Source organism: Prionailurus viverrinus, chromosome D1, assembly GCF_022837055.1.
Source record: "Prionailurus viverrinus isolate Anna chromosome D1, UM_Priviv_1.0, whole genome shotgun sequence".
NCBI classification, from domain to species: Eukaryota; Metazoa; Chordata; class Mammalia; order Carnivora; family Felidae; genus Prionailurus; species Prionailurus viverrinus.
This window is the reverse complement of record NC_062570.1, coordinates 16,411,594-16,437,641: the sequence shown is the minus strand read 5'-3', so window position 1 is coordinate 16,437,641 and position 26,048 is coordinate 16,411,594. Positions and strand designations below refer to the sequence as shown.

Here is a 26,048-nt window from a genome sequence, read left to right as displayed (position 1 = left end):
TAGGAATATTTTGCTAAAACGGACCCTTTACCAAAGATCAGAGGGTAGTCTGCTGTATAACAAAGAACGTGGCAGTCCTTCGACCCATTTTCCTGCAATGTAACCTCTGAGCTCTTGGAATTTCCCAAGTGATGGGAGAGTCTTGGGCATTCGGGTGGGCTCTGATAGTTTACATTAATGAGGTGACTCATGGTGAGCCCTTAGATGGTCATACTAATGAGATGTCTCAGGATGGGGGCAGACTGTGCCAGAAAGACTGACCATATGATTAGAGGGTTGGAACTTTGGGTCATGTGATATCAGCCCAACCTCTGGGGAGGAGAAGGTGGCCGGGGATTGAGTTCAATCGCATGGCCAGTGATTCAGTCAATCATGCCCATGTGGTGGAAACCTAATAAAAACTCTGGACACCAAGGCTCAATGGAGTATCCTATTTGGTGAACACACTGAAGCGCCAGGAGGGTGATAAATCCTGATTCCATGGGGAGAGGACACAGAAGCTCCATGTTGAGGACCCTCCCTATATGTCTTGTGAAAGTGAACTGAGCGAGGGCGGTTTTATTAGAGACTCTGCTCTTAAGCATCCAGAGTCTGCACTAACTTGAGATGGTCAGCATCAGAAGTTAAATCTGTCCACCACCCCTCTGCCCCTCGGCCTGGGCTTTCTTATAGCATAATTGTCATATTTGGGCAGCTGCATTTATTTATTTATATTTTTTAATGTTTATTATTTTTGAGACAGCATGAGTGAGGAGGGGCAGAAGGAGAGGGAGACAGAATCCAAAGCAGGCTCCAGGCTCTGAGCTGTCCGCACAGAGCCCAATGTGGGGCTTGACCCGTGAACCACAAGGTCATGACCTAAGCCAAAGTCAGACACTTAACCGACTGAGCCACCCAGGCATCCTCGAGCATCTGCATTTAGTATAGCAATTATGTAACAGGTATAGCAGTATATCGGCATGAGTGTGCCTAACCTTTGGAGGAGTCAGTGCAGAAAAGAAACAACTATTTTAACAACCAGCCTATAACACCTTAACATACGTTTTTGTATGTTTGTACTGATTTGATTACTCATTTCCTTCCTTGATCTGCCACTATTTGTATCTTAGGTAAACTTGTGCAGAACTACTTAGCATAGAAATTAGCTCAATCCAGTTCTTCCTCAGGCCAGGCATTTCCCACTGGTCTCGCATTCTGAGGAGGCTTTAACTCAATGTCCCAACATACTCGGTCATCAGTATCAGTGTGACCATGTGGCTAATTTACATAAGGTGGTTGAATCGTACCAATAATACCAGTATTATACCGTATCCTGGTATGGTCACAGTACAATTTGGTTTCATTACAGAACAAATCTGGAAGAATTACAGAGGTATTCTCTGTTCCTTCTCATTGGACTCAAACCTTGCCCTTATGCCAGATATTATTATGGACAGGCATCATTACAAATAGCCATGATTTTATTATTTATTATAACAAACTATTATCTGTTATTTCTGGGTTCCAAGTCCATTGGAGGCAAAGCCAGTCACCCTGTCTCTGTTCATAGGCATCTCAGGACAGGACCCACCTCCTTCCTATGGGAGGACCTGGGTGGTATTCAGAATAGTTCCTATCCCTGATGGTTGTACTACAGGGTATGTCTTCTTCCGATCTATTCTTGGAGCAAGGGCAGTCATAGTGCATCGAGTGTCCAGAGAACGAGGTTGTCAGGCCTCTAAATTCCCAGAGACGTGGCCCTTGAGCCTCAGTAGCTACAATGGAAGGCCACTGGTGCATGTGTACATTGGGTCCCATCAGCATTAAAATAGTCCAGAGGCCCTGTTGGGTGAGGGTACAGGTCCTTTCCCAGTGCTGGATCCTGGCATCATCCAGCATTGTGTGTTGCCTTGCCCTGACCCATTTCACTAAAGCCTCATCATCTACCTGGTCTGACTCCCATCCTTCGCTTCCCTCCTGGAAGAGAGAACTCCTTCTCATCTGCTTATTCTAGTTAATAAGTATTTCTCCTCTGCCTCTCCTCATTAAAAGCAAATTCAGTTTGTTCAACAGTGGGGGACCTATATCCCCCAAAGCTCTTTTATGCCTCATGGTCCAAAGTTGTTCAATCTACCGTGCATGTTGTTGCCATGAGATACTAAAAGCCTGAGTGCAGCTCAGATACGGTGGGTTAGATAAGTGGTAGTCACGCCTAGATGCAATTTATTTTGAGTATGCCATAAGGCCTCCCATAGCCTTTCTCATCCCTGATGGGGCTATTCCCCAGGGGAATTGAGACACACTGTATGATGCCTACTGCTTTAATCCCACAAGAAACCCATTTATTCTCTCCTGTTTAATAGCTTTCTGTTCACAAAAACAAGGGTGATCTGCATTTGTGCTTATAGCACACTGCACGTGCTACTCTGTTTTGTCCATTGACATCAGGGGCCTTTCCAAGTATTTGATTATCAAGGTTTATGTTACACACAATTAATCTGCCAAGAGTTGTAAACCACACAGTCTAAAGGCCCAGTGGGGAGTTGTCCTGGGAAATTCCTCCCCAACTGATATCCTTCGTAGTAAGTGTAATCTAAAAACTTGAAGTCAGAAGATGTTAGCACGTCACTAGAGTTCCCTTCAGTCATCAGCAGCCCAGCTCATTATCGTATCCTAAAACCAGAATGCCTCCCAGAGAGATTCCAGTCATGTCTGCAGGCTTCCATTCAACTTCGTCGGGTTCCAAAGGCAGAGTGGTCATGGCACACTCGTGGCCTCACCCTCCCAGGAATCTGATACAACTGTGCTAAGGACAGTGTTAACCTCTTGCTCTCTCCAGGCACTAATGTCATGCTAGATTTCCCATTTTCATTGAATATCCATTTACTCACCTCTCTGCCCTCATCTGCCATGTCTCCTTCTTTCCAGTTGTCTTCTTATCCATTTTATTACCCTTTTGATTGAAGTGTTTAGTCCATTGACATTTAGAATGAGTACTGAAGTATATGAATTTATTGCCATCATGTTGCCTGTAGAGTTGGAGATTCTGGTGGATCTTTTCTGGTCCTTTCTAGTCTTTGTTGCTTTTGGTCTTTTTTTTTTTTTTTTTTTTTTTTTTTTGTCTTTTCTCCCCTCAGAGAGTCCCCCTTAAAGTTTCGTGCAGGGCTGGTTTAGTGGTCATGAACTTCTTTAGTTTTTGTCTGGGGAAACTTTTTATCTCTCCTCCTATTTTGAATGACCCCCTTGCTGGGTAAAGAATTCTTGGTTGCATGTTTTTCTGATTCAGCACGTTGAATATATCCTGCCTCTCCTTTCTGGCCTGCCAAGTTTCTGTGCATAGGTCTGTTGCAAACCTGATCTGTCTTCCCTTGTAGGTTAAGGACTCTTCTTCCCTTTCTGCTTTCATGATTCTTTTCTTGCCTGAGTATTTTGTGAATTTGACTATGATATGCCTTGTTGATGGTTAATTTTAGTTGAATCTAATGGGAGTTCTCTGTGCTTCCTGGATTTTGATGTCTGTGTCTTTCCCCAGGTTAGGAAAGTTTTCCACTATGATTTGCTCACATAAACTTTCTGCCCCTTTTTCTCTCTCTTCTTCTGGGACTCCTGTGATTCGGATGTTATCCCTTTTTAATGAGTCACTGAGTTCTCTAAGTCTTATATCGTACTCTTTTGCCTTAGTTTCCCTCTTTTTTTTTTCTGCTTCATTGTTCTCCAGAAGTTTGTCCTCTATGTCACTGATTTGCTGCCCTGCTTCATCCATCCTTGCCACCCTGGCATTCATTTGAGATTGCATCTCAGTTATAGCATTTTAAATTTCATCCTGACTAGATTTTACTTATTTTATCTCTACAGAAAGGGAGTCTATGCTTTTTTTCAACCCCAGCTAGTACTCTTATTATTGTGATTCTAAATTTTGGTTCAGACATCTTGTTTGTATCTGTGTTAAGTCCCTGGCTGTCATTTACCTTCTTTCCATTTGTCATTAATTTTCACTAAACTTTTCAACCTTTGAAGAGACATTAGGTTTGGCCACTGTACTTATCCAGATTGCCAACAGCAATACCAGTCTTGCTAGTGCCTTCCCTAGTTTCCTCCCATCTGTTCAGGATAGAGTTACAAGGCCCAGAATGGGTGGCTATTCCCACCACTAGAGAGTATAGCTGCATTCATTGTTAGCCCCCAGTTAGCCAGATGAGCTATGGGCATAAGTCGCCCCACTAGGCCCTTGGGAATTCTGACATAAAGATTTGAAAAGATGGACACCTGGGTGGCTCAGTTGGTTAAGCGTCCAACTCTTGATTTCAGCTCAGGTCGTGATGCCACGAATCATGAGTTCAAGCCCTGCGTCAGGCTCTGTGCTGACAACTCGGGCCTGCTTAGAATTCTCTGTCTCCCTCACTCTCTGTCCCTCTCCCGCCTGCTCAAAATAAAGAAATAAATATTTTTTAAAAAGATTTGAAAAGATAGCTACAGTTTCTTGCTCAGGGATCATTCATGCTTCTGGCACCACATGGCAGTCTGGTCCACTGTGTAGGCAAAAGGTAAGTTGAGATGGTGTGGGAAAGAATTGTATAGACCCACCAGCAACCTCTCCACCCATCCCCCGGAAAACCACAGGAATATATCCAGTGGGGACCCTCCTCTGGCCCTCATCCCATGCTGAGTGTGAGCACACACTTGTGAAGCTATGTAAGCCAGCCCCTCATGCTTTTATTTCTCTCCATTTTAATTTTTAATGTTTTATTCATTTTTGAGAGAGACAGTATGAGAGGGAAAGAGAGACACAGAAACCAAAGAAGGCTCCAGGCTCTGAGCTGTCAGCACAGATCCCGATGTGGGGCTCAAACTCATAAACTGTGAGTCATGACCTGAGCTAAAGTCAGATGCTTATCCAACTGAGCCACCCAGGTGCCCCGATTTCTCCCTGTTTTATTATTTTTTTTTAAGTTTTTAATGTTTATTTTTGAAGGAGAGAGACAACGTGAGCGGGAGAGGGGCAGAGAGAGAGGGAGACACAGAATCCAAAGCAGGCTCCAGTATCTGAGCTATCAGCACAGAGCCCGACATGGGGCTTGAACTCAAAATCTGTGAGATCATGACCTGAGTGAAGTCAGTCGCCCAACCGACTGAGCAACCCAGGCACCCCTTCCCATTTTAAACAAGAAAAGTTTCATTTGCCTGTTCCGATTCTGTATGGAGCCACCACTCTGAAGGTGATAAGCCACATGATGTGTCCATTTGACATGATCTCTCGGTCCATTGTTGGGACTGTGTGCCGACCAAATTGGCACAGTATCTTCTGTTCCGATGTAGTATTTTAAGCATATTCCTCTATAATCAGGTCTGTAAAGCCTACTTTATCATGCCCCTTGAATTTCCAGAGTGATTTCCCGAGGGTTATGCCCCATACGGGCATCCCCTCGATGAGTCCAGTTTTTCCCTGCCTGTGAGTCAGTAAAAACCCCAACCTAGGGACTTTTTGCACTCACTTCTTCCATCACTGCAAGGGAAACAGCATGCAGTTCAGCCCACTGAGCTGATTCGTTCTTTCATGCTTCAAAGATTTCCATCAGTTGGTCGGAGTGCACTGGCCTTCCAAACAAGATACTGTCTGTCTGCCTTGGAGCTGCCATCGGTAACCAAGCAGCTCTTTGTTGGTCACAGAGAGCTGTCCACAGGGCACCTCCCCGTGGCTCCTCAGTGCTTCCCATGGTCCTGCGGGAAAGGAGGTGACTTGCCCACGAAGCCCCACGTAGCACATCCCTGCATAAAACGTTTCCATTGTATTGAGGAGCCCTTTGGGGGCACTGCCACTTTTTTTTTAATATTTATTTATTTAGAGAGAGAGTAAGCCAGGAAGGGGCAGAGAGAGAGAGGCAGAGATTGAATCCCAAGCAGACTCTATGCTATCAACACAGAGCCCATGTGGGGCTTGAACTCACAAATCGTGAAGTCACAGGGTGCCTGGGTGGCTCCTTGGTTAAGCGTCCGACTCCTCATTTTGGGTCAGGTCGTGATCTCACTCTGTCTCTCAAAATAAACTTCAAAAAAAATCATGAGCCACCAGGGCACCCATGGGCACTGCCTTCTTTATCAGAGTGTTTCTCTGGCAGGACATTAGAGCTACTTCAGGCCTTAGGAATGTCTTCCATCCTTCAGTCAGAGAGCTGGTTTCCACAAACACCCAACAGCAGGCCCGTAGTTGTCTTCCAAGGGGCATACATCCTGCCCCACGCCTGCAGGTTTTCTGGTCCAAGGTCTCAGCAATTGCCACTGGGTGTAACTTACGGGATTTGGCCTCAAGCCCTTTTGATCCCTTTCACACAGGCCCCGCTGTACAGAGAATCCATCCAGCCCATTCTGTCGAGTCACTGATGACAGTGGTATTCCGCTGGGTATTCGGCACTGTTCCAAATGACCACCCGGTGTGGGCTTGGGTGCCTGTTTACATCCTGTACTGCAGAGTGTCCTCATTCTCTCAGCCTGGCTTGTCACCACCACCCGCACACGCCTACCACACATGCACACGTGCATAGGTGCGTACACACACAGCCCTGGTCCGGTCCAGGGAACGTGCCCACACTCCAGCCTTTTCTCTCCCCTCCCGGGGGTGGCCTGACCTGCTCCCCTCCCCAACGCTCCCGGCAGCCGGATTTACTGCCACGGGGAGCTCCTGCATCAGGTTCAGATGGCGAAGCTCGACCAGGACGACAAGCAGTTTGTGGACATGCCACCGTCCTCGACCCCAGGTAAGGCGACTGGGGGCCCCACCTTCTGAACCTTCTGTACCAAAGATAGTGGGACGCAGGGCCGGGCAGGGAGGGGCTCCTGGGCGCCAGCTGATCCCTCCTGGCCACCCGCACCCCAGACCGAGTTCTGCAGCACTTCCGGGAGCTGGCCGCCCGCCACAACCACAGCATTCCCACGCCACTGCTTCGCGCCTTCATCCAGGAACACTTCCAGGCCGCGGGGCAGGAGCTGCAGCCCTGGACCCTCGAGGACTGGAAGGACAGGTACAGTCTGGACAGAAAACAAGAGAGGGCCCTTCAGAGAGGGCTGTCTCCTTGAGCCCTGAGGGTTCGGTTGGTGTTCTTCCAGCCCCCGGTTCCTGCAGAAGATCTCGGACCCCAAGCTGCGAATCTGGGGGGAGCAGCTGCACCAGCTCTGGAAGAAACTGGGAAAGAAGGTGTGACTGCCCTGGGTGTTGGCAGGGGGTACCGAGCTGGGAGACGGTTTCGCCGGCTTGGGGCTCACCTTGCCTGTAGAGCACAGAGAGGGAGACATTTCCTAAAAGTCTGTACCCTATCCACTGGGTCCTTGAAAAGAGTTCTCTAGAAGGAATTTCTGGAGGGGTAGAAGGGAACATCTACTTCTAACTTCTCACCTCCTCACCATCCTCCCCCCAGGCAAATTCAGCCTGTCCTGTCACCTCCAGGCTGCCCAACTGGGCTCTCCCTTCCCTGATCTCCTCGGGCCAGGCCTCGGCTCAGGAATATTTGCCACTGCTGATTGTGGCCTGTGGTCAGCACTGTCTGTTATGTACTTTCTCTCCTTTGTCTGAGGCTCAGAGAGGGCAGAGGTTTGCCCGAGGCTGCACAGCATCTGTCCTCCCAGCCGGCCCCCGGGGCCCTGGCACCCGCTGGCACAGAGTGGTGCTCCAGGGCCCTTCCCCACCCAGCCCCACAGGAGCAAACCCAGCTCTGTTCCACGACGCCCCTCAAAATAACTGACAGCCCACCGCTCTCCCACTGAAACCACACTCACTGGGACAGAACCAGGAGGCCGTGAACAGAGAAAGTACCTGAAGGAGGCAGCCATCTCTACTCTGGTCCTACAGTTGCTCTCCCGAGGCCACGTTCACGTACGCCTGTCTCACTGGGAAAGCAGTTTGGGGTTTCCTTTCTCCTTACAAATAACACTGCCAGTTACTTCACCAGCAAAAAGGGGTTCGTTTAGGAACAGCAGAGAACGGCCATCTGGGCTGAGTAAACCACAGGAAAACCGTGGGCAAGTCAGCAGAACGCAGAACAGGAACGCTGCTTTGTGGAGGAAGGGGGGGCATTGGGAAGGCTGCTGCGAACAACAAGCCCTTTGCGGTAAACTGGGGCGTTCTGAGTACGGTGGCTTTTCATTGGCTGAGTTGTGACAGCCTCTCATTGGCTGGGCTGTTGCTGGGGCGGGAGAAACCTACCCCTTTGGCTGGGAGAGTAAGGCAGCATCCACTTGCTAGTTGGGATCTGCACTTGACAAAGAGTCAGGGCAGGAGGGCTTCACCTGCCAGCCTCCCGGAGGTTGTGAATGAGGTTGCCTTTCATTCATTTTCACACTCCACGCCTGGGCCAGAGGATGCGGGCCCTGAGTCTCTGGGCCTGGCTTGGTGGTGGCCCCAGAGACGAGGCCAGGGGAGTGGAGGACGTGGTCCCCCTGGCCGGTCCTGGTAATGGCCATTGTTTGGTGAGCACCTGCCAGGGCCGGGCTGGGTTAGCCAGGACTCCAGAGGCCCCCACGTGGGGCCGAGCAGACCAGACTCCCGCAGCTCAGGCCTTGACCTCAGCCGTACCCAGCTGACCAGCAGCAGAGCCAGAACTCGTGCTCTGGCTCCCTGGCTCCAAAGCCGCAGCTGCCAGGCGCCCCCCCCCCCCCCCCCCCCCCGCCCGGCCTCTTCCGGACTCCACACCGTGGGGGTCCTGGGCTCCCTGTGCCCTCTCTCCTGACTGCAGGTAAAGCCAGAGGTCCTCAGCCACCCGGAGCAGTTCTCTCTCTGCTCTACTCAGAACACCCCTTCGTTGTGCCTGGTGGGCGCTTTGTCGAATTCTACTACTGGTGAGCGGCCGGGGCTTTAGGGTGGGAGTGGGGGAGCCCGGGGCCGGCGGGCTGTCCTGAGCAGGGTAGGGCACCCTGACTGGCCTGGGTGTGTAGGGCAGGGGGTGGCGGGGTGGGGGAGGGAGGGTGGGTGCCTGAGCTGCCCCTTTCCCCAGGGACTCCTACTGGGTGATGGGCGGGGGGGGCTGCTCCTCTCTGAGATGCCCGAGACCGTGAAGGGCATGCTGCAGAACTTCCTGGACCTGGTGCGACTGTAAGAGGGGACGGGCTTGGCGCTGGATTGGCCTTGGCCTTGGCCGCTGGGCAGATGCCCCTCAGCAGGCCTCCTTCTCGGCAGCTATGGACATGTCCTCAACGGGGCCCATGTGTACTCCCTGCAGCAGAGCCAGCCCCCCCCCCCTCCCCCGTTGACTCTCATGATGCACTCCTACGTGGCTCACACCAACGATACCGCCTTCCTGAGGTGGGCACCCCGCCCCCCTGCTGCCCTGCAGGCCCCCGTCCCTGAGACCTCCCAGGGTGGGACTGAGGGGGCGTGCCTGGGGTAAGGCGGTATTTGGCTCCACCCCAGGGACAACATCAAGACCCTAGCTTTGGAATTGGACTTCTGGACTGAGCACAGGAACGTCTCTGTGAGCTCGGGGGGGAAGAGCTTCGTCCTGAATCACTATTCTGTCCCTTATGGGGCACCCAGGTAAAGAGCTGCCCTGTCAGCCTCTCAGTCTCTCATCGTTCACTCTGGTTTGAGGGCCAGTGACTTAGCCCCACGTCTCCGATGGTGATACTAAAAGCCCAGGACAATGCAGGGCTGTCGAAAGACAAGCCAAGGGAAGCTGAGGCAACATGGCTCAGCCTCCAGCTTGGGCTTGGAGCTTCCTGGTGCCAGGACGCTCGCTTTCCTCCTCCAGGCCCGAGTCTTACAGCAAAGACGGGGAGGTCAGGCATCTGGGTGGGGCTGGGACCCTGATGTTGTGTGTCAGGCCCCGGTCCCCGGTCTGCTGCTGCCTCGTCATCACAGGGGACCAGGAAGCTCTGTGGGCTGAGCTCAAGGCTGGGGCCGAGTCTGGCTGGGACTTCTCCTCGCGTTGGCTTGTCAAAGGCCTGAACCCCAACTTGCTGAGCAGCATCCAGACCAGCAAACTCGTGCCTGTTGATCTCAATGCCTTCCTGTGCCAGGCAGAGGAGCTGATGAGCGACTTCTACTCCAGACCGGGTGAGCTCGCCAGCAGGAGGAGAGGGAGAACGGTGCTCGGCCGGCTTTGGTCCTGCCTCAGCCTTGGCCCTGGAGCTGGAAGTAGGACCGTGGGTGAAGGGTCCGTACCCCACCCCTGGTACTGCTAGAGCAAGAGTACAAATGGAGCCCACTCTCCACTCACGGTCCCTTTCTCACCAGGAGGGAGTTATAGGTTCCCTGAGGGCACCTCAGTCCACACATTCAAACTCCCTCCATTCCCTTTGTCCAGCCAGAGCTAGGGGAATACACACGGCCAGTGCCCTCCTAGGAGGGACCTGGCAACAGGCCAGTGCAAGTCCTGAGAGCTATACAGGGCCGTCTGCTCGGGAAATTCCAGGTCCTAGAGGCCTGAAATGTGGCCCCAGGTATGCATGTCCCCTTGGTGCTCAGGATTTCTAGCCCTTGGGAAGGACAACAGGAGGAGGCCAAAGTAGATCTCTTGAAGGCACGGGACCCAGGTTCCTCAGTCTAAAGACAGTGTCACCCCAGGGAACGATCTCCAAGCCACAAAATACAGAAATATGTGGGAACAGCTCTTGGCTGCCATGAAAGCCATTCTGTGGGATGAGGAGAACGGTGCCTGGTTTGACTATGACCTTGAGAACAGAAGGAAAAACCTCGAGTTTTACCCATCCAACCTTAGTCCTCTCTGGTCTGGCTGTTTCTCTGACCCGGGAGTCGTGGACAAGGCTCTGAAATATCTGGAGGTGAGGGGGCCGGGGACAGCAGGGCGGGCTGATATACTGGGGGCAGAACCACCTGCTCTCTCCCTGACTCTGAGCTAGTGACCTCCACTCCCTCCTGCTCCACCCCTGTGCCTGAGCCTGCAGGTCCCGCCGGAGCCACCAGGGGGCGGCAGTGAGCCAAGAAGAGAAAGTCCAGGAAGGGGACCATCTGGCCTTAGGAGGGCCCGGCCCCTTGGCTCCTCATCCAGTCCCCACCCACAGTCTGAGAAATGTCTGGAACCTTCTAGGACAGCCAGATCTTGACCTACCAGTACAGGATCCCGACCTCTCTCCAGAAGACAGGCCAGCAGTGGGACTTCCCCAGTGCCTGGGCCCCCTTGCAGGACCTGGTCATCAGAGGTAGGGAGGCAGCAGTGGGGCACATCCCAGGGCCTGCCCCCCTTGCATCTAGAGGGTCAGCCCCCTGGTACTGGGGAGGTGTGAACAGAGGATGCGAGGGCTTTCTCTGGCTCTTCTGTTCTCATGGCTTCCCCCTCAGCAGACATTTGTGTCTGCCCCCACCTGTCCAGGGAACCAGCCCTCCTTTCTCTCTCCGAACCCAGGCCCTGGGGAAAGAGCACGTTGGCTTTTCACGTGGTTTCAAGATGGAGGTCTTGAGGCTCGGGCCTCTTTCCCTCCTTGAGGAGAGTAAGGCTCAGGCCTATGCTCCCTCTGGGTTGGGGACTCAGGTGGCTCAGGGTCCTGCCTGGGGGACGGGGAGGGGGGGGGTCTAGGTCTGGCCAAGTGTCCTTCACCTCGGGCCCAGGAAGTGGCTTTCCAGCTGGCTCAGAATTGGATCCGAACCAACTTTGAGGTCTACTCCAGAAAGTCAGCCATGTATGAGAAGGTGAGCTGCTCCTGAGCCCTGACCCTCCTGGGCCTCCTCCCCATGGGGAGATGGGGGAATTGCCAGGCTTTGCAAAGCCCGGGGACAGTGGTGACACCCAGTGGCCATTCTTGGGCACTGCAGGCCAGGGCAGCTTCTCCCACAGGGGCTCCCATTTCTGGCTTTCCCTAGAGGGCTGAGGTGAGGGGGCGCGGGGGTGGGGTGGGTAGTGCCTGACCTTAGAGCCTGTCCTTTTGTTCCCAGTATGACATCAGCAACGGTGGTCAGCCAGGTGGTGGAGGGGAGTATGAAGTTCAGGTGAGTGGGCCCACATCCCATAGGATCTACAGGGCTCTGCTGTCCCCGCAACTGGCCATGACCTCCGCTGTCTGGGCCTGTTTCCTCCTGTGGATGCGGGTCCACAGGGAGGAGCCTGCCTGGAGCTCCTTTGTCCTCCTGGGGTTAGGCAGTTCTAGAGCCCCTGGGTGGAGATCTCACACCCCCTAAAATAGGGCTTGAGGGCCTTCCCCAGAGATCCTGCCCCACTAACCATTCCTCTCTCCAGGAGGGCTTTGGCTGGACCAGTGGAGTGGTCCTGATGCTCCTGGACCGCTACGGCGACCGACTGAGCTCGGGGACCCAGACCGCTTTCCTGGTGCCGCAGTGCCTCACAACTGCCCTTCTGCTCAGCCTCCGGCCACGTCTGCCTCATTAAATGTCTGCGTGAGTCTCGCCTTTTCTTGCCCCTGGAGACCCCATACCCCACCCAGAGCCAGTCCTTGGAGTGGTCAGGATAGGGACCTGGAAGTCATGGGCTGTGTGCCCTTGTCCCTCCTGGAACCCCAGTAAGGAGGAAATCCTATTTTGCGGGGAACACCTAGCCCCATTTCCCAAACACATACTCCAAATGCTTTATTGTTCTGTTGAGATGCTTACAAATACTGAAAATCGCCCAGCCCAGGCCGGGCAACCATGGCCCAGTGTTGGGCAGAGGAGCAGGGTTGTGGGCTTAGTGTTAAGGCGTGAAGGGCTGAGGCCAGACAGCTGGGGGCCTGGTCCTCTGCTCTCCATTTCTGTCATCCTTCTGAGGCGGAAGGGAGGGCAGCCAGCCCCCAGGGTCCTCCCCCTCGGCTCCTGCTCAGGTTTCCCCCAGCGGGCGTCTGAGCGGCCCTCCATCCCTGTTAGAAACCCAGCCAGTTCTGTAGACCCCAGTCTAGCTGCCTCTCCCATCTGCTTCCTTCCTCCAGTCTCTGGATGTCCAAGCTTCGTCCCTTCTGGCTCTAAGCAAGGCACGAGTGCAAGGGAGAGGTCTGGACTAGGGGGCGGCCGGCTGTGCACCAGGGCCTGGAGACATAGGGGGCAGGGAGCGGGTGCTTGGTCCCTTCCCCCGGCACGAGATGCACAAGGTCCTGGGCTGGAGAGGTCGCAGTACGTACCCTTGTACCCTCGGATGGGCCCATGGCTGCAGCATGGGCGGAGCCACGGCAACGAGTGTATGACCATGGCGATGAAGCAGTCACTGTGGAGATCGTGGTTGGGGGTCTGCAAAAAGGGGATGAGGTTAGGACCTCAAGGATGGCACTGGAGGTCCCTGGCCCTTGAACAAAGACAGGGGAGAACAGGGTAGAGCGGGGTTGGAGAAGTACACCGCCTGAGCTGTTACCCCACTCTTGATGTGGTTCTCCTCAGCCCCCAAGGCCCCCGCAAAGGGGGCTGAGGCAAGAAGGGATCTTTGGCAGATTCTGGTACCATAATTTGTCCTTTTGCAAAAGAGAACACAGGCTGGGGAGTGCAGGTGCCAGGTCAGAGCTTGAGGCCCCCTCTTGTGACGGCTCCTCAGGCCTGGGGCCGGGCCCTCCAAGGTTACTGCAGATTCTGGGCTCCCGGGAGCCTCCCCACTTTTCATCTGCTGGCTGGTTCTTCAGGGGGCCTGAGCCCAGAAATTCACAGGATGAGCTCCTTACACCGTAGAACAGTACAAAGTCACCTACAACAGCCCCAGGCACGCTCCGCCCTTCCAGGCCTCTGGGGGGGCACTCCTGTGTGGCCCGGTGTGCACCTCTGTCTCCAGGGCGGAGCAGCAGGTGGGCTGGCCCGAGGGTCCAGGAGGTCCACACTGGTCAGTTCATGAATTGAGTGTAGCCCTCAGCTCCGGTCACGATGACATCCATCCAGATGCGCATGGCCTCGGCAGATGGGGCCACCATGTAGTAGAGCCGGTCATGGGTCTTCACACAGAAGGTGAGGGCTGGGTTCGGGCTCTGCTCAGGGAGAGAAGAAGGTCTAAGCCAGGGCTCTCACCTCTGACCCCCCCATCTGCCCTTTCCCCTCCCCGTCTCCAGGACCCCCTAGAGCTCAAGACGGAGTCTGAAACAGGCCCCAAACCTAGTGCCCATCAGTCCAGCGGGCCCCCGCTGGAGATGGTCCCCTCCTCACACCCGGACCATCCTTGGGCCTGGCAGGGCCGTACCCTGCCTCGTGGGGGCACTGTTCCTCAGCGAGCCCGGGGGCACAAAAGTGTCACAGGAATCGGACACAAAGGGCCCTTCCCGTGAGGACCAGAGTCTCCTCTCAGCACAAGAGGGGCCGATGGAAAAAGCTGCAGGTAGGGTGCTGGGCCGCAGAGGAGGGGAGGTCAGGGCTGAGGTGGGCACCCGAGGCTTGGGGGGAGGGAGGCTGATTACACGAGGGCAGACGGCCCAGGCCTCGGACACATCCCCTCTATCAGTCCCCCCAGCCAGAACCCTCCCGGAGAACCCCTTCCTCCCTTTAGCCATCCTTTCTGTGGTGCCCACCCCTCCCCCCACAGGGACACAGCCTGCTGTCATCTCAAGAGAGGGGGCCGCAAGCCGCCCCCCGCTGCTCCTCCCTCAGGCCTGGGGAAGGGGGGCGGAGGGGAGAGTAAAGGGTCAGGGACAAGTAGGGGACAGGGGGCATTAATGTGCAGTAGTTTTGGTTACGCGTAGGTGGGGGAGGGGTACCTCAGTCACCACAGTGAAGCTGAAAAACCTCTTCTGGGAAGGGGAGAGGGAGACAGGAAGAGAAAGTTTACAAAGAGACCAAGCCCTGGGTCCAAGTCTCTGGAGGACGCAGGCTGGAGGCTGTCGTCCCACAACGCCGCGGGGCCCGCCCTCACCTTGGCCGCACTGCGCAGGTGGTCATAGTAGACCTCCTCGATGGCCTGGAAGTAGATGACCCCCTTCAGCTTCGTCTCATGCTTGTCTGCAAAGGAAATAAGGCCGGGCTGAGGGGGCCTGTCGTCCCTCAGGTGACGTGCTGCTGAAGGAGCACCCCTGCCCCCAGTCTGAGAAATGGGGTGATTCCCGGGACTCCAGAACCGAGGCCAACATGGAACCCCGGAGCCCTGGTCAGGGCTCAGCCTTGCTCAGAATTAGAGAACGCAAATTAGAACTCCACTGAGATACCACTTCTCACCTACCGGAATGGCAAAAATATGCCAAAAATAAACAGCACCCCTTAGGTGGGGCTCTGGAGAAACAGGGGAGGTGGTCCGATAAGTGACAGGTAAGTCCTACCAGGATTAGGTGCTTGCCCTTCGAGCCAACGATGGCACGTACGGACATTTATTTTACAAGTAACAAATTTACACGCGTATTCACCCCAACAGTATTGGTAGTCATGAAATACTGCAAACAACGCAAGTGTCCCCGAGTAGAGATTGGTTAATAAATTATAGTTTAGCACGTGAGGGGATACTACACCGCTCTTAAATGATTCAGAAATCTCTGCTACATGGTTTCAGAAATACAGCTTAACTTAAAATGTATCAGATGTAGATCTATCTCACACAGATCTGATACGTTAGCAGTAAAACAAGGAATGCATTGTGTGCCCCCTTTTGTGGAAGAAAACGAGTAACAGTCTATGTTTGCATTTGCTTTCGTTCTAAAACTCTACAAGGATACGCAAGAGATTTATAATAAAAACAGTCATCTGGAGTGAGCAGAGGCATAAGTCCCAATCTAAAGCTTTTTGGGCGTTTTGATATCAGAACTCTATGAATGCCTTGGCCTATTCGCCTCTAATATTAAAAAACAGAAAGACGCGTAGCACCTAGAGGCAGGGGTGACAGGAAGAAGGTGGGCAAGCTAACAGCAGAGGGGACCGTTCCAGTGGGGAGGGAGGGGAACTGCCAAGGGAAAGCCCAGGGCCTGGGCCATCTTGTCTTGTGGCAAACTGCTCGGGCACCACAACCGAAAGGTCACACAGTCACTGAACTCAGACAGTGACAGCCGGTGGCCTGCACCTTGCTCTGCACCCTTCCCCCACCCCTGTGTCATTTCCGGCCTGAGTCCTCCATCCGGGAGCACTGCTGTAGCCTCCTCGATGTGCCCCGGCCCCACCCTCTGCCCCTTCAACTCCTCTCCCCTAAGGACAAGGGAGCAATCTTCCTAAAGCAAACCTAATCCTGCTGCCTCAACCCGCGAGCCTCCCGGCCGGTTCCCTCCCCCGGAACCTGCCGCCATCTTGGCTTGGCAAAGGGTACTTACAGGCCGGTGCCAACACGCCCCTCTGGTCTTATCTCACATCCTTCCCCTGCACCAACGCGTTCTATCTGGCCAGGTGGAGCTGCTGACCAGTCCCTTAAGAGTATGCTCTGCATACACTGGAACGGTCTCCAGCCCATTCCCTTGGCAAATTCCTAAATGGTCTTCCAGACCTATTGCGAGTGTCACCGCTGTGGTGCCTGGCTGCACTCTCCTGTGTTCCCAGAGCATGGATGTTCCTCTACAGAACTTACCATGCTAAATCTGAGCCCTTCTTTACCCGTCCATAGGTCTACCTCCTCCAACACCAACAGCTATGTGCCTAGCACACAGCAGGCGCTCAGTGCTGAAGGAGCCCTAGGCGCTGGGATCACCAGCAATCACAGATCCTTCTCTTAGGAATCTACAATCCAGTGGGGAGGAAAGCACAGGCATACAGGCGTTCATTAGCTATGTGACCTTGACAGCACGGCTGGGAACACGGAGAGAGCATCTACGCGTTGTAAGCGGTCGTGAGCACTAAGTGAGAGAACACGTTCGGAGGGTTCGGCACAGCGACTGGGACACAACATGTGGCAGCTGCCATCGTTACGCCCCTGGGCTGAGGGGCCCAGCTCCACCCGACGCTTCCTCTTGGGACAGGGACGCAGCCCCACCCTGGCCCCCAGGCCCGGCCACCCCTCCAGTAGCACCTCTCCCTTCGCTGGAAATACTAACAGCTCCTGCCTCTGCTTCCTAACCACCCACGTTTCCTCCTCGTGTGCAATGGCTCCCACCCCTGTACACAGCTCCGGTCTCTGAGTGGAAGGGCCTCTGAGCCCACATTATTCTCGGCCTTTCTGTAGCATCCCTCGTCCCCGGCGACACGACGCTCCCTGCCTGCAAACGTCTGCTCCTTGGGCTGGCTTCCCTCCCTGTTTCCACCTCTCATCTGAAAGTTGTCTTCCTTCGTTCCACAGACATTAAGGAAGGTCACAGAGGCCAAGGGCCAGCCCAGCACCTGGCATGTGGCTTCCTGCCCCTCGTCCCTTTGCCCTTCCCTCTGCTTCCTCCTTCCCCAGGGCATGGACTTTCATCTCCCTCTGAGGTCCAGCTGCCCACGCTCAGGCTTAGCTCTGCTTCTTAGCAGCTGTGAGACCCGAGGGAGTTTACTTAACCTCTTGGAGCCCATGTTCCTCATCTGTAAGATGGGTATGAAACAGTGCTTCCCTCACAAGACGATGACGAAAAGTAGACGAGACGAAGCACGCAGAATGCTTAGCACAGCAGCCTGCTCAGGCGAGTATGACCTGCTATCGCTATTACTCCAACCGATTCAACTCCAACCCTGACCTTTCTCCTCAACCTAGATGTCCCAGGGGCACTTCAACCTCAACAGGCCTAAAATGGAGCTCTTCTCCCCGGGCCTGTTTCTCTCAAATCCCCACGAAGTCCCTTCCCAGACGCATGTGCCTCTGCCCGCACACCCAGGGCCCCAGGCAATCAGGGAAGGCTTCTTGGAGGGGGTGGAACTCAGGGAGCAGGTTAGAGGGGATGCAGGCACTCCAGGCCTGGATGTCCCTGGCACCAGACATTTAAGCCCTGACCTTTCAGGCTCCGAGCAGGATTGCTCTTCCTGGCTGGGGGCGGGGTGGCTGCACTGGCCGAGCAGCCCCGCTAATGACTTGCGGACAGACCCCAGCTGGGGCATTTAATGCCAGCGCAAGGCGCAGTTAAGCTTCTCTTTACCTTCCGCCACGGTGGCCAGCAGTGCTCTAAAAATGCATGCTCTCCAACAAAGGGGGCGGTGACGCAGAGGGCCGCAGAGCCCCCACCAACGCGCCACGTACACGGATGCGTATCGGGTAAGAACGACCTTTGTGGTTCTGAGCCACTGGGGTCTCAGGACTGGCTGTCCCCGCGGCATGCCCTGGCCTCTGCTGACCAGCGTGCGACACGGCATCCTGCGCTCGAAGTGGGAACTGTCCAGAGAGAGGGAGGGGATTCTAGGGACCGGCAACCGAGCCGGAGGCCGGGCGGAGGAAGCCGTGGGAGGAGGTGCCTGTGGGCCCTCCAGGAATCCACAGGACTGCACACGCGCACAGCGTCTGGGGCCCCCTGCAGCATTCCCATCGTGCACCGCTTTACTCCGTTCAGTATCTGCCTCCCTGACAGCAAGCTCCGAGGGGCAGAGCTGTGGCCACCCTGCTTGTCAGCAAGGACCAGGACAGTGCCCGGAACTTAGGATGCGCTCGGTTATGTTGCCAAATACACGAAGGTGGACCGTGCTCTGGATGCTGTCAGGGAGGGGACAAGTGCTCAGCTCAAGCCCCTGGCCCCTGGCTTGTAAGCCTGGCCTCCTTCCAGAAGCGTCCAGGCTCTGAGACAGTCTCACAGGAACTTACCCACATAATAGGAAAGGGTGCGCTTGAGCCGGTCGAAGACAAACCAGCGCTTCTTCCACGACTTAATCTTGCCCCCCATCTTGACCAAGTAGCCGCGGCAGACCTGGTGAGAAGCGGGAGTGAGGAGGGACCCGAATGCGCAGTCCCTAAACCTTCCTTCCCCGAGCAGCAACAGAAAGGCCATCCCCTCTGCCTGTATTTCGGGGGGCTGTCCCCAACATCTCTTTAAGCCAGCACACCAGATCCCGGGGCAGAGACCTCTGGTGTTAGGACAGGAACTAGGGCCAATATCCCAAGGGCCCGGGGAAATGCCCAGAGCGGGGGGTCCTCCCCACAGCACCCCGGGGGCCCGCACGCCTCGTACCTTGCTGCTGAGCACCACGTGCAGGCAGGTATCGACACCGTGGCCCGACGACTCAATGTGGGTCTTCAGATCAAAGTCCTCCTTCCGGATTGGCAGGTAGCGAGTCAGGGGTCGTGCCTGGGAGCAGAAGGCAGGCTCAGCAGAGTCTCTCTCTTCCCCCACTGTTCCCTTGTCAAGGTCTCTTGGCTTCAGTCCTGAACCCCCACCAATGCCAACCCTCCCTCCCACCCCCAGGGAAGTCACTCTGGTTTCACAGGGCTTGTGGCAGAAGCAGAGATCTAGCAGGCCCGCACTGCCGCAACCTAGGCCTGGGCAACTGTTGAGTGGCTCCGTGCCTCAGTTTCCCCACCTAGGAGCAAGATACAACCTTTCCTGTCTTGTCCCTGCCCCTCATCTCCTTCCTGGGCTGAACGAAATAAGGCAAGAGGCCAGATGTGAACATGCTCTGGAAAGCAAAGCCCAGTAGGAAATCCGGCCTCTGACTTCCTATTGGACCTTGTTTGGATCGCATGCCCTCTCTGGACCTCAGTTTCCTTATCAGTATTTTTTTTTTAATTTTTAAATGTTTATTTATTTTTGAGAAACAGAGAGTGTGGGTGGGGGAGGAGCAGAGAGAGAGGGAGACACAGAATCTGAAGCAGGCTCCAGGCTCTGAGCTGTCAGCACAGAGCCCAACTCGGGGCTCGAACTCGTGAACCATGAGATCATGACCTGAGCTGAAGTCGGAGACTTAACCGACCTAGCCCCCCCAGGCGCCCCAGTGTTTATTTTTGAGAGAGAACGAGAGAGCATGTGTGAGCAGGAAAGGGGAAGAGAGAGGGGGGACAGAGGATCTCCAGCAGGCTCTGTGCTGACAGCAGTGAGCCCCATGCAGGACTCGAACTCACAAATCGTGAGATCATGACCTGAGCCAAAGTCGGACGCTTAACTGACTGAGCCACCCAGTCAGGGCACCCCCCCTGATCGTTTCTTAATTCCCAAGCCCAATCCAGGTGGCCTGCCCCCTAGAGTTTATGCTGTTGCTTCCCAGGACCAGGGAGCTGTGGTCACTGGTCCCTGTCGGGGTAAATCCCACAGGACCAGACACGCAGGGGTGTTGGGGGACTAGAAGACCCAGTGGGAAGGAACAGCCTGTGTGAGTCCCATGGGCTCTCACAGGGGGGCCAGGATTTGGGACCAGAGACACAGGCAGACCTCCCCACACAACCTAACTTCTTCTACCTTCAACTCTTCTGCTCAAATCTTCTGCATAAGGCAACAGCCCAGGACTCCGGTGCCACGGAGAAACGAGTACAAGTCTCTCTTGGAGATGTAAACCCAGAGCCAGAGCGACATCATCTGCCCACGGGGGTGGGGGGGGGGGCGGGGGGGTGGGGGGGGGTGGGGGGGGCGGGGGGGCGGGGGGGCGGAGCTTCGAGTCTGGTGGAGTGAGGACCGGTACAGCCACAAGACACACACACACCCAGGTGTCTGGTCCTTGGGGCCGAACGAGTCCCAAGTAGAATTCTGCCTGGTGCTGAGCCAACAGCAACCTTTTCTGGAGGAGAGTAGTTTTCACACCCCAGGGTACGCCCACGCCTCCACAGCCCCGCCCAGCACACCCCAGCACCCACTTACCTGGGAGAACTGTTTCTCCCGCATCTTGACCTCCTTCTCCACCAGCTGCTGCCTCCTGGCGCTCTCGCTCTGCAGCCTCCGTTCCACCTGCTCCCGCCGCCTCCGCTCCTCCTCCAGGGCCTGCCTCCGGAGCTCCAGCTCCCGCTCCTGCCCCCAAAGCCAGCAGTCAGTGCCCACGGCTGCCTTCTCCCTCCCCTTCTCCAGGTGCCCCTCCTCAGGCTGGGGCAGAGCTGCAGGAGGCGCCCACCTCAGAGAGCAGGCTGGCACGAGGCGGCATCAGCCCCAAAACCCACCTTCTCCGAGCACCTGGCTCGTAAGGGGCAAATGCTTTAAACTGAGACCAGGCTGGCTTCAAATCCTGGCTCTGTCACCGGTCTGAGCTCTGTGACCCTGACAAAATCATTCAAACCCCCTCAGCCTCAGCCGCCTCGCCTGTGAAATGGGGCCAAGAGTGCCCACCTTCGGGGATTATAGTGAAAAGTAACGAGGTCGTGTATGTAAATGCCCATCACTGATTCCAGCTTGAAGGAAGCACTGAATAAATAAGTAAACATGGCTCTCACAATTTTTACTTCAATCCCTAAGACACCGATAATCTAAGCAACTGGGTTTTTTTGATACTGAATATATTCAGTAATCCCTCCTAGTCCCTGAGGCCCTTTGAAGTCAAATTACAAACATTTGTAGTTGAACTTCAAATTTCACGGAGAAAAAAAGTGCACGTACAGAAGCCATTATTAGAAGATTTTAAAAGCCATTAAAACAAATCATCAAACACAAAGCGTGTCAGAGATGCCCAATGTCCTCATCAACACAAACAACTTCCGTGCCATTGGCTCCTGCTTGCCGTTTCTTCCCAGCTCAAAATTTAGCAGGGTCTCCTTCCTCTCCGTTTGCCAAGAGCTGCTTGTAAATCTGGCCCCCGCGGATGTAAGGCTGAGAGGCCTTCCTTTCTGGCTGGTCTAGCTGCTGCCCCCTGCCCCCCACTCTCATCTTGAGACACGAAGAGCACCCCAAGAGTGGAGACAGAACAGGCCCTTCACTCGCCCTCCTCCCCAGGCACCGACTCCTCAGCCTGGCTGTGCCCTGGGGACAAACCAGGATCCTGACCTCGGGCCCACTTCCCTCTGCCAACCTCTGCTCTGGCCTGGACGCCTGCCTTCTCTTCCGGCCCTACCCCCCCCATGCTGGGCCCCCATTCCCGCCTTTCTTCACCGTCCCCAAGGGGAAGGACCCGCCACTCGTGCAGATGCAAATCAGAACTCTCGCGGCGGCCAAACGACCCACAGAAGCAAACACGCAAAGGCTGCACGTTGCCGAAAGGGAAATTCCTGGCTGGACGAGGGTTCCTGTGCTGCCTCCTCTCATCCTAAGAGCCATGTCACCAGGCCTCCTCCATCTGACGAACACGACTTCTAAAACACTCTTCCTCAAGGGAAGGTCTCGGGGCGCCCGGGTGGCTCAGTCGGTTGAGCGTCCGACTTCGGCTCAGGTCATGATCTCGCGGCCCGTGAGTTCGAGACCCACGTCGGGCGCTGTGCTAATAGCTCAGAGCCTGGAGCCTGTTTCGGATTGTGTCTCCCTCTCTCTCTGCTCCTCCCCTGCTTGCGCTCTGTCTCTGTCTCTCGAAAATAAATAAAAACTTTTTAAAAAAAGGGGGGGGGGGAGCGCTTGGGGGCGGGACATAGGCCCCGGGCAGCCGCGGGCCCGCCAGCCCAGGCCTGCCTCACCCTCGACTCCATGAGGCGGCTCTTCTCCGCGTGCGCTTCTTTCAGCATCTTCTCCATCTCCTCGATCTTCCCCACGTCCAGGCCGCTCACGCTGGGGGAGGGCGAGAGTGGGGGCATCAAGGGGCCGGGAGGCGGCTGGCGGGGGCGGGGCCGGCCCCCTCGGGCGGGTACCTGGACACGGTGTCCGGGGAGCAGGCCGAGGTGCCGCCCGTGGAGATGCTGGTCTCCATGCTGTCGGAGCTCTCCAGGCTCAGGGTGTCGTAGGCGTGCTCGCCGTCCTCCCCGCGCTCTCGGCCGGCCGGCAGGTGGTGCAGGATGGAGTGGTGCATGAGCGGGGGGAAGCCCGAGGGGCCGGGCGGGAAGGGGGCCGCCCCGTGCAGGGCATCCCACTGGCACTGCGCCTCGGCCGCAGCCTTCTGCTTCAGCTCGGCCAGGCGCCGCCGCTGCTCCTCGATCACCTGCTGCCCTGCGGGAGGGACGGGGGAGTCACGGTGGGCCCTGTAGGGGCCGCCGGCAGAACCACAGACAGAGGGAAGGGGCGAGCGGGGAGAGGTCAGCAGCGGGCCCACCCCTCAGCCCCCGCAGCTCCACGTCCGGCTGCCCTGCCAGGGTCTCTGTCGCCTGCACAGCTGGCCGCGGCCGTGCGGTCCGGCTTCAGCGCTCCTCCTGCTTCCTGAGCACCCGCCGCCCCCCCTCCGCCCCGGCCCAGAGAGGGGCAGGACTCATGCACTGCCCTGCCCACTGGGGAAGGGGGAGAGGGAAGGGGGTGAGCAGGGCGTCCATGCAAAGCCAGCCGTGATGCAGAAGCAAGAGCCACAGAGAGCGGGACAGAGGGGGAGACGACAAGGCAGGAGACAGCTCAGCGGGAGGCGTGAGGCCAGCCAGACACCCGGCCCCAGGTCGGCCCCGGGTCAGCCGGGGAGCCTGCCTGGGGGCAGCGAGGACCCGCGCAGAATACATCATGCGGACGCCCAGGCGGGGCTGCCTGACCAAAGCAATGCCCTCAGTGACCAACGCTCTACCTGCTGGGTCGTCGGTTGGGGGGGGCTCGGCAGGAAGCGACTCGCCTGGTGTGGGGGGGCCCCGGGCAGAGAGACACAGAGGGGACGAGACGAGAGAGAGGCACAGACATGGGCTTTCAAAACAACCAAAATGCACACAGGCAACAAGGACTCCAGGGTCCCCAGAGCCAGTATCTTAGGGAACCATTTCCGGAGGTCATCACGTCCACCCTCCGCCTCCAGACAGGGCAACGTCCATCCCGACTCAGATCAACAAACACCTTCCTTGTTTGCTGTGCTCTCTGGGAAGACCGCACGCACAGCCCCCAACCCCGAGTCTCTGCACAAATATCCAGGAAGCTCTCCTTTCAGTATCGAACCTAAATGCTTTCTGCCCTCACCTGGAACTCAAGTAAAGCAAAAACATCCCGCAAAACGTGAGGCACGGAGAGAGGGGGGATGGTGGCAGATATCCAGGCCCCCCAGGAGAGCGGGTGGGTGGGCACTGCGGCCACTCACCCTTCTGCTGCAGGGCCAGCTGGCGCTTGGTCTCAATGTCCTGCAGCGTGGCCGCCAGGTTGCGAGGAAGGCTGCTCGTGCCATTCTGGGCAAGGAGGACACTCTGCGGCGGGGGCGGGGGGAAGTGGAGCATGGGGACCAGGGGCTCAGAAGACCCCCCCCCCCCAGGCTCCCCTGGGGCGGCTCCGCCCCCTCCCCGGTGTGGCAGTCTCCATCCCCCTACCACCACCTTGCCATACACTCAGCCCACCCGCTGTCCTCAGACCTTTGGGGAGGGGCTACGGCCCAGGGTAGCCACGCTGAGCTGGGAGGAGGAGGAAGAAGAGCCAGAGGAAGAGGGGAGGGGGCCGCTGCGGGTCCGGGGCAGGGGGCTGGTGGCCTCACCATCCATCTTGGAGCGGTAAACCTGGAGGGAAGAGATAGCGCCGGGTCAACTCTTGCTCCTCCCTGGCCACCACCCCCCCCACCCCCCGTCACCTAGGCTGGCTGTGATCCAAGACACCACCCTGGCACCGGGCCTCTGAGGCCGCTTCTAACTGACAACAGCATTGAGCTTCTCGGGCCAGACCAACGGAGAGGCGTTACTGGAGGCTGCCAAGCCTCCTTTCCGGGCAGTTCCTCCCTGGGCCAATCCCCGGTCCCACCCCAGGTCTCAGAAAAGATCTCGTAAATCGACCCATGCGAGGCGCTAACATGGGCCGGGCAGAGCCGTACAGGAGACCGACTAGAAGCCAGGGTTCCCTCTGGTCCCAGCTCTGCCACTAACGGGCTGTGTGACCTTGGACCCTGTGCCTCCCAGCTCTGGGCCCGGGCTTCCTTATCTGCAAGAGCAGGGAGCAGGGCTAGACCAAATAACCGCCAAGCTCCCTCACGGCCCTCGTGTTTGCGGAACACCGGTGCCTGAAGTCAAGATCCCTGACTCTTGGCATCGGCTCTGCTACGTCCTAGTTGTGTGGCCTTGGCGGGACTGCTTATCCTCTCCGGGCCCCAGTGACTGAGCTGTAAAATCAGAGTTAACTGTGCTCACGATGAAAGGAATCAAAACATGGGAAAGTCTCTAACCAGCTGGACACAAAGTAGAGAGAGGGTGGCTCACAGGCTCCTCCCATGGGGAGCACAGAATCTGAGCTGAGATCGGGGTCTTAGAGGTCCTGTGCCTTCGCTCCAGGAGTGAATCTCGAAGGCGGGGGCCTCGGGCACAGCAGCAGGTCAGTGGCGTGCACCCTGGGGGAGAACGCTACCTGACTGCCCCCCTCCCCCTCCCCACACCACAGTCAGCAGCTTGCTCCAGGCTCAGCTCGGACTGCACCCTCCACGGAAACTGTGAGGAGGCCGGGCACGTCTCTGTCCCATCAGGACTGCCTCCAAGTGTCACCCCCGGGGAGACCAGGAGAGCAAAGTGCTGGCAGTTCTCCCAGGACACACGAGTTCCAGCTGCCACGGGCCCAAGAGCGCGTCAGGCCCCCAGACCCAGGGAGAAACTCCGGGGTTGAAGGCTGCCAGGGACAGAGCCTACCGTAGCTTGAGGCACCAAGCCGATCTCAACCTGACCAATGCTCCTGGACCCCCCTCCACTGGACAGTCAATCCCGTACGTCATCCTTGGACTCAGGGGCTGGCCCCAGCTGCCCGAAGTGCCAGGATGGCACTAGGAGACCTACTGCCCTGACTCAACGGACCCCCACCCTCTAGGGAGGCGCTGTGTGGCTGCTGCATTGGCAGGAGATACCCAGCACAGAGAGGAGCAGGGCTTGGGGAGGAACGGACAGGGAGAGAGGGGGTTACCTGCAGCTGCCGGGAAGCTTTGGCGGGCAGAGGCGGGGGAGAGGAGCGCGGGGAGGCTGTAGCGGGGCCGGTCCCCAGCCCGGCCATCAGCTCCTGGTACCACTGCTCTAAGTCTACAGCAGGGAGCAGCAGCTCCTCCATCTGGAGCGGGGTGTGGGGAGAGGGGCGTGGGGAGGGGGTGAGGAGGATAGTCAGGAGAGTAGGGGAAGGACGGGTAGGAGGACGGGAGAGAAGGCAGAAGAAAGGGGAAGGTTGCAGGAAGAGTAAAGGAAGACCGAGCAGGGAAACACGGAGGTGAGGGAGAAGGGAGGGAAGGAGGGGAGAGAGGACAGCATAAAGAGAAGGAGGAGAAAAACAGTGAGAAAACAGTTGCTGTGAACGCGCTAAGGGCAAAGAGGAACAGTCAGGACACAACTCCCAGACCAGAGACACGTGCTGTGCCCACCATGACGCCAGACAGCCAGCGTCCGCAGGCACCGAGCGCTCCCAGGGGGCCAGCCTGGAGCTCAGAAGCCAGGAAGCAGGGGCGGAACACACACACACACACACAC

At 56.5% G+C, this 26,048-nt stretch overlaps 2 protein-coding genes across 11 annotated transcripts in view; one reads left to right on the top strand and one right to left on the bottom strand.

The window, feature by feature from the left end:
• The first annotated feature begins 4,476 nt into the window (after positions 1–4,476).
• On the top strand, positions 4,477–14,076 carry TREH (trehalase). Its single transcript, XM_047877761.1, is given in 17 exon segments — positions 4,477–4,523; positions 6,631–6,731; positions 6,851–6,995; positions 7,081–7,168; positions 8,703–8,738; positions 8,741–8,805; positions 8,961–8,982; positions 8,985–9,058; positions 9,143–9,268; positions 9,377–9,499; positions 9,714–10,018; positions 10,529–10,746; positions 11,013–11,124; positions 11,499–11,611; positions 11,855–11,908; positions 12,156–12,313; positions 13,933–14,076. Coding segments are annotated over 16 exon segments (1,779 nt in total). The 3' UTR covers positions 12,306–12,313; positions 13,933–14,076.
• PHLDB1 (pleckstrin homology like domain family B member 1) overlaps positions 12,488–26,048 on the bottom strand; it is a 44,280-nt gene continuing 30,719 nt past the window's right edge. For 8 of the 10 annotated variants that reach the window (XM_047877878.1, XM_047877879.1, XM_047877880.1 and 5 more), the window contains 10 exons: positions 23,979–24,119; positions 23,714–23,816; positions 23,216–23,260; positions 22,365–22,659; positions 22,194–22,284; positions 20,464–20,610; positions 18,847–18,963; positions 18,483–18,585; positions 14,727–14,812; positions 12,488–13,851 (listed from right to left, as the gene is read on the bottom strand). In XM_047877878.1, coding sequence (XP_047733834.1) covers positions 13,711–13,851; positions 14,727–14,812; positions 18,483–18,585; positions 18,847–18,963; positions 20,464–20,610; positions 22,194–22,284; positions 22,365–22,659; positions 23,216–23,260; positions 23,714–23,816; positions 23,979–24,119 — 1,269 coding nt within the window. In that variant the 3' untranslated portion in view covers positions 12,488–13,710. The remainder of the gene's footprint in view (positions 13,852–14,726; positions 14,813–18,482; positions 18,586–18,846; positions 18,964–20,463; positions 20,611–22,193; positions 22,285–22,364; positions 22,660–23,215; positions 23,261–23,713; positions 23,817–23,978; positions 24,120–26,048) is intronic. The other 2 variants (XM_047877873.1, XM_047877877.1) reach the window with 1 other exon arrangement.